This window comes from Ursus arctos, unplaced genomic scaffold (genome assembly GCF_023065955.2).
Source record: "Ursus arctos isolate Adak ecotype North America unplaced genomic scaffold, UrsArc2.0 scaffold_12, whole genome shotgun sequence".
Taxonomy (NCBI): domain Eukaryota; kingdom Metazoa; phylum Chordata; class Mammalia; order Carnivora; family Ursidae; genus Ursus; species Ursus arctos.
In genome coordinates this window covers 7325059-7336471 of record NW_026622786.1, presented here as the reverse complement: position 1 = coordinate 7336471, position 11413 = coordinate 7325059, and the positions used below count along the sequence as shown (strand labels likewise).

The following is an 11413-nucleotide window of genomic DNA, read 5'->3' as shown; positions in this document are numbered from 1 at the left end:
GCATTCAGTAAATTCTTGTTAAGGAATTATTGAATACGTTCTTTGGAAGAAAGAAGTGAACGTGAAACATTTTTCTAGGGTGAGAACAAATATTTCTATTTGAGATATGAATCAGCCAGTCAGCGCAAATTGTGTTTCTATGCGCTCACCAGGTGTAGGCAAGGGCTTTCGCTGAGATTGAGAAATTCATCGCTGGAGAATAATAAAGTGGGCGGGGAATTGAAGGCTCGAGTTGCGAGGAGGAGGCGGAGTCACCGAGAGTTTGAGTGTTTTTGTCCAATCAGAAGGAGGCGGTAGGAGCAGAAGGGGAAGATAAAAGGGGAGCGGGAGATCAAGAATCCTGCCTAGTTACACCAGCCCGCTCGCCGGAACTATAGCTTCTCGGCTTAGGCGCTTCTGCCCGGCGGGAGCGGCAGATTCCGAGGCTGACTCCAGCAATGGCCTTTGCAAATCTGCGGAAAGTGCTCATCAGTGATAGCCTGGACCCTTGCTGCCGGAAGATCCTGCAAGATGGAGGGCTGCAGGTGGTGGAGAAGCAGAACCTGAGTAAAGAGGAGCTGATAGCCGAGCTGCAGGTAAGGCGAGCGGAAGAGAGACGAGGGTTCCTTGGCATCCCCTGCCGAAACCGGCCGCGCCAGGGCCAGCGCGCCCCACCCCCACTCCCCGTCCCCGGTACCAGTCAATCCTGGGGCCTCCCGAGATTGGGGGCTGGGGGAGGGGAGAACAAACAGCGGCGAGCTGCAGGATGCACACTTTGCGTTCAGTTTGCAACCGTGTTTCACGTTGGCTCGCCTCCTGCGAGCATTGCAAAGCGCAGGTTGCTCCAACTGGTCCTGCGGGCTGCGCGCGGGATGCCAGCGCGGTTCCCCAGCGCCTTCGCGCGCAGTGGCCCAGGGGGCAAGGGGCGCCAAAGTGGCTTCCGCGTGGGGAGCCCAGGGACCCGCGATCCTTCCCGGACTAAGTCCTGGCTAGCCCGGCCGAGTCCAGCTTTCCCTGGGGGGGCGCTGGGGGGGCGCTGGCAGAGCTCCAGCCTGTCTCGTGGCAGCTGGAGAGGCTGCAGGCAAGGCGGCCGGGCTAGGACAGCAAACGCTGTACCCGCCTTTCGTCTGATGCAAGACCGCCGCGAGTTTCCCCGCCCCTCGGCCTCCAGGGAGCCTTCGGAGGAAAGGGGGGCGGGCGGGGGGCGCCCTAGGTCCCTGGGAGGCCCACGCGGCCGTCCGCGCCACCCCACCGGGATCCAGGCTTAGTTCCTGCCCGCCTGCCTCACCGTTGGCCTCAATCGCTGGTCAGGAATGACCAGCCTGGATTAGAATCGGATCACAAAAGCCCCCAGGAAATTTCTGTTTCTTAGCAAATCTTTCTCAGGCATGTATCAACGCAATCTACTAAAGATCTTTCTCTGCCTTGTTTGTAAGGGCCCTGGGAGGTTTGGTGGCTTCGTGCAGGATATTTACTTTGTGAGCTCTTGACTCTAGTTCCTGCACCCAGCACCCCGGGGTCCATGACCCACTGCCCCATGTATTCTCTCCAACTCCCACAGCCCCGCTGTGCTGCCTACTACCAACCTCGCTCGACCCCAGTGCACTTCCACCCCCTCCATTTTCTCCCCAGAGGGCCCCTTGAGTCAAACCACAGAGGCGGCTGCAGTTGCTTTAGCTGTGCCGAAACCACATGGTCCTCGAAACTGTCGGTGCTCCCTTGTCTGCCCTTGTATCTGCTGCTGTGTTTGTTTCTCCACGACGGGTCCCCCGCACCCCCTCCACCGTCCTGGTGCTGTATCTGAGTACCTAAGAATAAGTAAGTCCTGTGCTTAGAGAAGTGTCTGAGTCCCTGACTTCAAGAAGCTTGTGGACTAGTTCGGGAGCCTGGCCAGCACTCCAGGACACCCAGGATTGACCAGATGACAGTACCTGAGTGCCACGTGAGACCACCCAGCAGCCTAGCCTCTGCCTGCCTGCTCGGCTGTTGCCAAAGTGGAGGAAAATGGGGTGATTAGCCTGAATGGCGTGGGGGACACGGGCTCACGACCTGATCCTTGGAGCATGGTAGGACTGGATGGGAGGCAGGCCCCTCTCGCTTGTCCCCTCCTCTTTTGTATGGGTGCTGTCAGTGGCCTTGGCCCAGGGCAATGGCCAGAAGGCAGTGCAGTGGCCTCTAGACCCGCTTCTGACCCTCACCTCCGCCAGAGCACCAGGTTGGGGTGAGTGGCCTCACTTGGGGGTTTGCAGCTTTCTTGTGGAAATTAGAAATCCTAATTTGTAGGACTTCGAGGGAGGGGGGCAGGTAGGGTAAAGGCAGAATTGAGAAGACCTGGAGGCCTCTCCAGTAGTGGAGGGGTTCCATGAAGTTGGGAAGTTGGCTGGGTGCATTGCTGGAGTCTGGAGCTGCAACTTGAAGGACATTTTAAAGGCCCTGAAAGCTCCAGGTAGGAGAGGAGGGAGGGGTGTTTGTAGGCTACTGGCTGGTGGCGTGGCTGGGTTGTTCGGGGAGCCCCCAGGCTTCGGGTCTGTCTTTGTAAAACATTGGCTTCAGAATGCCAGTTAGCCCACCTGGGCAGCCCGCTGGAGGGGCTGCATGTCTACACTGTGTCCTTTCATTCTGGGTGGAGGGGTGTCCGAGTTAGTGCCCCTGCCCTCTCCCACTGAAATCTTTAATACTGCAGGAAGCTCGAGCACATTGCCTGCCCAGGCCTGGCCTCTGTTCCCACGCCTTGGTATTCTGGGCAGGCACAGTTTGCTCTCACTCACTCCGTGGTCAGGAAGTAAAATTACCCCTGAGAATGGTGCTTTTCAGACTCCAAGCGAGTCACCGCACATTAGTGGGTAGTGAAGTTGGTTTAATGGGTCGTGATTAGCATTTTAAAAAACAAAATAAGAAATATCTGGGAGCAAGGCAGAGAGTCAGGCTGAGTAGTGTGTCATGAAATTTGTTCAGTTATGTAGGCAGTGATGGTGCCTGTGTGGTTTGTGAGTATAAAATCACAGCTTAAACATATGTTTCTTACTCTAAGTCTTAGTCAAAAAAGTTCAGAAAACATTGGCTTTGAATAGTGAAGCATCGTGTTCAGAACTCACAAAATTCTTAGACTGGGGACCCCTCGTCTATCAGCAGATGTGACATCTTAAATAAACCTAATATGCAGGGACCTTTAAATCTTACCACGTATCCATGGCTTTTAAACTTTGACCATGACCCACAAGAAGAAATTCATTTTACGTCATAACTCAGTATACACATACATATGTGTACACACACAGTAAAGTTTCATGAAATAATATCCTTACTATTTGTGATACATATATTTTTCTTTGTTCTATTGAGTAGCAGTGCTGGTCAGAAACCAGTAAGCCATATGCTCGTAATGCATTTAACTGACCGAACACGTTTATATCTCTATCTCAGAATTTTAAGAAAGATAAAGAGGGGGGAAAGTTTCCATGCAAGAGTCCAGCTTTTGAAAGGCTCCTTTAAAATAGCGAGTAACAGGGTGCCTGGGTGGCTGAGGCAGTTAAACGTCTGACTCTTGATTTTGGCTCGCGTCACGATCTCAGCGTCCTGGGACTAAGTGCCCAGCTGGGCTCCGCACTCAGCAGGGAGTCAGCTTGAGGATTCTTTCTCCCTCTGCCCCTGCTCCTGCTCGGGTGTGTGCTCTCCCTCTCTAAACTAAAAATAAATAAATCTTTGAAAAACGTTAGCAAATTCTCAGCCTTTGCACTAGGATTTAATTTGTTAGAGTTAAATAGACATCTACTAAATCAGAATCACGCATACTGTGCCAAACAGCACCTTCCTGCATTCTCTAGCTGGGGAACAAGGACCTGGAGAGTTTGGCTTTCCGTGTGATGTAAGTCAGCGGCACCAGCCATGCTAGAATCACTCTCAAGGCCAAGCCTGTCCTCCTTGGGAAAGGAAGCATGTTTGAACTTGAGAAACGTGAATGGCTTTCAACTGCTGAGTTAGCATAGTTTTTCTGGAACAACTGTAAATTCAGCAGAAGAGTGGCCATTTTCCAACTCCAAGGCAGCTGCGGAGAGCAGTACACAGCAGAATGGGTGCAGTTTCAGGAGGTGCCAGAATGGCCCGCAGGACACTGGAGAAAAGAAAGCCGTGGTCACGGCGGACTGCACTGAGGACGTGGGAGGATTTGCAAAGGCCTGCAGTTTGCATACGTAGAGTAGAGGAGCAGGCAGCTGGGAGCCAAGGCTTGGAGGGATGATCTGTGACCTGAGGAGGGGCTGGTATCCAGGAGGATAGGTGTTCTGAGGGGCTGGCAGGAGATAGGTTACCAGTAGGCTCTCAATCAATATGTGCTGATGGAATGTATCAGTTGGTGATGCAGTTGATTGAAGAACTGAGTGAAGCTGGGGGTGGTGGAGGGTGTTAGACCTTGAAAGCTAGTGGACCCTGGTTGCGCTCAGTGTGGGTCCAAGGTCGGCTGATGGGGGGTCTCCAAAGGCAGATTCTCTGCTTGGGACAGCTGTGCTCTGAATGAACATCCGTGCTGGTCTGACTGGAGACTCCTCAGACTTCCTAGTGAGGGATAGCACCCTTGAGGAAAAAGTGTGGAGAGACTACGGGTAACAATCTGTAAGGGAGATCCCAACATAGAGAAGGCTGGGCCTGTTCAAGGCTAATCATGCTCCTTCTGTGCTTGTCCTGGGGCCCACCAGCATGGGGTGGGCTCCTGGAGAGCCTGCAGCATCCCCGCGGGAAGCAGATTCCTAAGGTTTGGGGAGGGTGGTGGAGGCTTTGGAGAAAGCACTCGAAGAGGCCAGATTCTTGGGGCCCAAGGGGGTGATTGGGTAAAGTATCTGGAGCAGGACTGGACCTCAGATTTGCGCCCAGGAACTTGATACTAGAGCGGCAAGGTGAGAGGATTGTGACTCTTTGGGTGGTCCTGCTCCAGGCCTGCTTCTTGTCAGTTGACTCTTGGCCCTGGAGTGACCACTTCAAAGGACGTTTGACTTCCTCAGTGTGTTACCAGTGAGCCGAGGTGCCAGAGCTGGCGGCGAAGGAATGCACGGTGCAGATGTGCTCGCACGCTGTCAATTGCTCTCTCCTGGTTGTGCAATTTATACTCCTCTTTCCCTGCACTCTCACCAACATTGACTGTTACCACTTTTCGTTTTGCCAATACGATGCCTGAAAATACCACATTTTAAAATTTACATTTTTTTTTTTTTAAGAATTTATTTATTTGAGAGAGAGACACAGAGCGACAGAGACAGTGAGAGACAGCACCATGCGCAGGAAGGAGGGGGAGAAGCAGACTCCCTGCTGAGCAGGGAGCCTGACGCCAGGCTGATCCCAAGACCCTGGGATCATGACTTGAGCCCAAGGCAGATGCTTAACTGACTGAGCCACCCAGGCATCCCCAAAATTTACATTTTCTTGATATCTAGCAGTTTAAAAGTCTATAAATTACTGGCCGCTTTGTATTTCTCCTGCAAATTGCCTACTTGGACCTTCGCCTGTTTTTCTACTGGGTTCTTTATCACTGAAAACAATGATTTGTAGGAAGGCTTGATTATTTTTGGTGATGAGTCTTTGTTCTGTTATATATGGTCCAAGGATTTTCTCCCATATTAAGCCTATCACTTGTCTTTAATTTTGTTTATGGCATCTTTTCTATAAGAAATTTTCATTTGAAAATTGGTAGAGCATACGACTCTTGACTTGAGGGGTCACGGGTCTAGAGCTTACTTTACATTTGAAAAGTTATTTTCTTTAATGGTTTCTGGGATTTGTGCCTTGCTTATGAAGCTTCCCCATCCTGAGATCATAAAAAATATCCCCTTACATTTTCTTCTAATGCTTCTCTTTTAAAATTCTTTAATTCTTCTGGATTTTTAAAAATCTGTAGTGAGATAGGAGTTAAATTTGTTTTTTTTCCTAAATTTTCCTTATACCTTTTATCACATAGCTGTCTTTCCCCATCAGTTTGACATACATGGGTCTGTGTGTCAGGTGTCTGTTCGGTTCTTTTGATCAATTTGTTGGTTTTGGAACATTTTTCTCCTGTCTCTCCTTATTCTTATGCTCACCAAACTCTTGAGTGCTGTCATGTACATCTGATGCGTCCTTATCACAGTCAAGAGAAGGGATTTCCCATGGTGGATTTTTGAACATGTGACATGTTTGAATTATTTAGGGAAGGAAGGTGGTGGTGGGGAGAAGGGTGTGGGTAGGTTTCCACTGGCCTCTCAAATCACTGAATTCATGCATTCAACGCAGTGTTTTAGCATCAGCTATGAAGATGATCCTGCTTTAGAGAGGTAAGATGTAGATGAGGAGACCAAATTGCAGGTCAGACAGAGGACACCTGAACGTAAAATAGAAGATAGAAAAATAGGGGGAGGGAGTAACATTGAGTCCCGCGTCGTTGGCCAAGGTTTCATGGAAGAGAAGTTGACTGTGCCTTGAAAAGTTGGTAGTGGGTGGCCAGGCAGGGAGCCATTTCTTTGGAGCCAAGTGCAGTGGACTTGAATGTGGGACAGTCAGCAGTGTCCCCGTCTGCCCAGGCATTGGCTGATGTTCAACTAGGCTGCTTTATAGGGAGGAATTCCAAGCACCCTCAAGATTCGCCTGGCGTTGGCTGGTGTTGGCAGTCAGCCGAGATGGGGTGGCTCCTGTTTGGTTCCTCTAACCTTTCCATGTCCGTGTGCTTTGGACACTCTGAAGTCACAGCATACACGTGTACTGGTGAGTTGTGGCGTGTCTGGCACTGTGAGCTCCTTGAGGGTGGGCTGTGACTTCTTATTTTGCCTTGGCAGAGTCTAGCATGATGCCGATACATACCTATCAGGCACCTGGTAGATGGAAGGAGGGCATGAAAAGGGCAGGAGGAGGGGACATGGTCATCCTCAATCTTGTTGGGCTTCAGTGTCCATCAGTGAAATGGAGTTGGATCAGAGGCTTATCGGTGTTGCTTGGAGTGTCACATTTGAGGTTCTGTTTCAGAACTGTAGACATAAAGGGCTTGGGGAGCTTGGGAGGGGCCCTGTATCTGGCTCTCTGTGGAAATTGCAGAGCGGTTTACATCATTGGTGTCAGACCAGACGTGGGATGGACCCGAGGGGCCAACTGTTCCAACCCTCTTATTTTGCAGATGAAGACCAGGCCTGGGGGTGGGGTGACTTAGCACCGTGACCGGAACCCTGGCCTTCTGATCCCCAGCTTGCTGCTTTTGCAACGACACTTGCTTCCTTACCAACCCGGGACAGCCAGTTTGAGACAGAGCGTGCCCTTGTTCCCTCTCCATTTCTTGGGGACTCTCATTGGGTGTTTGGGCAACAATATCCTTATTCTGAGAAGATATCACAGGATTCTGGATGAGCCTAAGGAAGACTGTCTTGGGGTCTAGCCTAGCCCAAGGAAAGCAGTTACGAAGAATCCAGAAAGTATTTATTTTTTGCATATGTGTATTTTTAGCCCCAAATTGCCCACGTTTCTGAGCAGCTATAGACCAGTTTAATTGTTCTCCCCTCCTCCGCTTACTTTGGTCTCTATTTTTGGAGGTGTCTTTCTTTCAACAGTTTGTCTTTTGTTCACGTCTTAGTCATTCAGCCAGCCAGTACTTACTGAGTACCTTCCATGTGCCGGTCAGTGCCCCAGCCCCTTCAGCAGCACCGTGTCTGATGGTGGGGGTGTTGTCCACTGAGCGGAGCCAGAGAGCACGTCAGGGGCTGTATCTGTCCTTTCTCACTTCCTCCTCACGCACTTGAGGAGGCCAAGTCTCAGGATCACAGCTCATAGCGGATGGAGCTTGGATCTAACCCCAGGCCTGCCGTCTGGCAGCCGCTTCCGGATGTGGATGCTTTCAGCTTCCTTTCTCTGAAGCTATCCAAACTCAGCCAGCGTGCAGGAACTCCCACTTCAGGCAAGGAGGTCCTAGGAGGTCTTGAGGACCAACTGTGGACCCAGATGTTTCTTTTGCCTCAGGACTGTGAAGGCCTCATTGTCCGCTCGGCCACCAAGGTCACTGCTGATGTCATCAACGCTGCAGAGAAGCTCCAGGTGGTGGGCAGGGCCGGCACGGGCGTGGACAACGTGGACCTGGAGGCTGCCACCAGGAAGGGCGTTCTGGTCATGAAGTAAGTCGTGGAGCCCCGGGGGTGGGGGTGGAGGCTCACCACGCGGGGGAAGGGGAAGACTTAGCTTAGAGAGAAGGTCAGAGTAGGAAGGGCTTCCAGAAGGATGCCTGGGCCAGGCTGAGTCCAGACAGGTGGTCGGCGCCCACGGCGTCGTGGTTCCCCAGGTTCTTGACAAGTTGGCTCTCTTTGTAATCTCAGATCACTTCGCAAACCCTCTCCACAGATGTTTGAATTGCAGCCTGGTTGGGAATCAGAAGAATGTCAGTGAATTTATCCTCATTTCCTGCTCCAGCGCCGCCCCTTTCCCTCCCTCCGTGGTTCTGGCTAGAGCTGAGTGTCCCTTAGCTCTGCTTTACTCTGTCCCCCTTGTGCAGGTGCACAGCCTTGGCTAGTTGAGTAGCTCTACATTCTTTCCTTTCCTCACGGCCCGGCACCCTTCTGCAGCCAGGACCCCAGTTTCTCTTTCACACTCCCGTGCCGAGAGGGAAAGGGTCCCCATTAGAGCTGTTTTTTCAGAAACGGCAGTGCAGAGGTCGTGACTCTGAGCCAGAGCTCGGCCACACTCGCTTTGGGCTCCCGTCTGGCACTTAGATGGTGTGGCAAGGTGATGGTAGCCCGCGTCTTCATCCTCAAGCCTTTTCCCTTCCCTTGGGAAGCTCAGTGCCCTCAAAACCTTCCCCTTCCTTCCCTCCGCTTCTCCTATAGTGTAGGGGTTAATTGACTGGTCATCTGACTGAGGTCAATATCCAACAGAAGAAGTGTTAAATGGTAACCCATCGTACATTCTTGCCCTGGACACGGAGGCAGCGCCGCCAGCCCTGCACCCCTTCCTGCATCCCAGTACAGCCTGTTCGCAGGGTTAGACAGGAAGCTAGGTGGAAAGACGGACTCTGAGAATCCTTTTCTCCTTTTTTTTTCCTTTTTGGATAAGATCTCTTGACTTTTCCCTCCTTGTAACCTTCATTTCCAGAGATGAAAAGATCCAATAGAGGCAAAAAGGAGGGTGAACTTGTGTGTTAATAAATTATTTCAAAACCAAAAAAAAAAATAAAAAAAAGAGAGAGCCTTTGAGAAAAGACAAATCGTTTCTTGGGTTTCAGCTCTATTCTCCTTTCTGTGAAATGGGCTGAGTCACCATGTCAGCATGGCCCTGTGCATTAAGGTGTGAGGAAGCTTTCTCACTCCAGAACTTGAGAGATAGGAGAAGTCAAACAGGTGGAAATAAAAATCCTAGCTTTGTTAACGACAGAAGCTGGCCTGGACAGCTTGATGAAGGTATGTGGGCAGTGAGCTGACCTGAATTTGACAGGCTTGCACACCCATCTTGGGCACAGCCTCAGAAAGAGTGATGGCACCGAGCAGCGGGGATCCATGCTTGCCATAGGCAGGATCCTGAAACGAGAGGAAAGAGAAATGCTGAGCCACACGTGTATCTCCCAATCGAGTGAGACACTTCTCTGCCGTGGGAGAAGTGAGCTTGGGTAGAGAGGCCAGGTGTGTTTCTCTAACTGAAGTCCCTCCGCACAAAAACATAAAGCCAGAGCGGGGGGTTTTCCCTCCAGCCCTGGGACTGGGCAGGAGTCCATAGGAGAGCCCAGGTTGGAGGCATGGGGTGGGGGTTGGTCCTAAGAGCGGGTGAGCTGAGGGGGCGGGAGAGTGAGCACACTGCACTCACGGCTTTCTGTTGAGACAGGAGTGGGAATATGGGGTCTGGACCTACTGACGTCCCCGCCCTTCTTCCATCTTTAGCACCCCCAATGGGAACAGCCTCAGTGCTGCAGAGCTCACCTGTGGGATGATTATGTGCCTGGCCAGGTAAGTCCCTGTCTTCTCAGCAGAGCCAGCCTCTGCTGTGTCCCTGTGTCCCCAAACAGAGTGACACGGAGCGGGGTAGAAACACTTCAGCTGGGCACTGTGCACACTGCCGAGAACCTTCAAGGCCACCCATCCTTTATGAAACATTTGACACACTGGTTCTGGCACACAAAGGTCGGGTGGCTTCTCACCAAGGGGTTGGGTGGGGGAGGGGCGTTCGGCATGGCTGCTCCTTACCTGGGAGCAGGCTCATGGAGAAAATAACTGTGTGCCATCTTGCTCTCCTCCTTAGTCATTTCCCGCGGGCCACTCCATCCTCTGGCTTCTCGAACCTCTAAGCCTTGAAAATGCGGTTTCTGCTCCCTAGAATATCCTTCCCCATCATCTTTTTTTCTTTTTTTCTGAGTCTTTCCAGTACTTTATTTTTATCATACTCATTAAAAATCCAACCTCACATAGGTATAAAATAGAAGAAGCGCTCAACATTTTTATTTAGTTCAGAACATTTTTGAGAGAATTAATGGCAAAATGTACCAGCCTCCATACCTCAGAGACCTCTCATACCCCAGAGGTTCACAGACTCTGTTGCACGTTGGTATCATCTGGGATCTAAAAAAAATACTAATGCCTGGCCTGCACCCCAGAAATTCTTATTTAGTTGGTATGGAGTGAAACTTGGCGTAGGGATTTTTTTAATAAACTTTTTATTTTAGGAGTTTTAGATATAAAGAAAAGTTGTAAAGATAGTAGGAGGTCCCATATACCTCACACCCAGTCTTCCCTGTTATTAACATCGGACATTAGTATGGTGCTTTGGTCACAATCAATGAACTAATATTGAGATATCGATCCATAACGTTTAACTGAAGTCTTCCCCATCATCTTTATCCAGGTAACTGTTATTCCTAAAGATTAAGCTCAAGTGTTCATTCATCCGAGAAGCTTTCCCTGGATTCCCTGACTGGGCTGTGTTCCTGGCCCCCAGGGCTTACCTCTGTCACTAGCCTTACAAACCTTATCGTGATAAAATGGAGTAAAAGCTGCACTTACCTGTGGATTCTTAACACACGGGAATTCAAATGGTCAAATGTTTTGCTCTTCCAGCTGGAATTCTGGGGGGTGTGGTCCTCCTGAGTAGAGGGGACAGCCTAGGAACTCCTGGGTTCGGCAGTGAAAGGGCATGAGTCTTTCTGTGTAGGGTCGTAGAATGATTGCATTGAGCACTGCAATAGGCACTTCTGTGGTCAGTGGGGAAGGGCAAGGAGCCAACGACTGTGCAGGGAGTTCGCTAGGTCCCTTCACACACCCTCGGATCTTTAAACCAGCGGACCTAAGCAGCCAGGACTCTACCTCTCTACTCAGGCCTGAAGCTTCTGGGGCCGAGAAATTACTCTTTTCCCCTCTCAACACCTGTTCTCCCTCCTGCTGGGATAGGGTCTGGAAGAGTTGACCTTTGTTCTAACTTCCCCAAGAGCTCTACCTGAGCTCACTGGCCAGTGAAGAGC

The 11413-nt window shown here is 50.8% G+C and overlaps 1 protein-coding gene across 1 annotated transcript in view; it reads left to right on the top strand.

Annotated features, from left to right (window-relative positions):
• Window positions 1-269: 269 nt before the first annotated feature.
• Window positions 270-11413, top strand: part of PHGDH (phosphoglycerate dehydrogenase) — a 30120-nt gene continuing 18976 nt past the window's right edge. The window contains exons 1-3 of the mRNA XM_026483631.4: window positions 270-575; window positions 7942-8093; window positions 9843-9908. Coding sequence (XP_026339416.1) covers window positions 438-575; window positions 7942-8093; window positions 9843-9908 — 356 coding nt within the window. The 5' untranslated portion in view covers window positions 270-437. The remainder of the gene's footprint in view (window positions 576-7941; window positions 8094-9842; window positions 9909-11413) is intronic.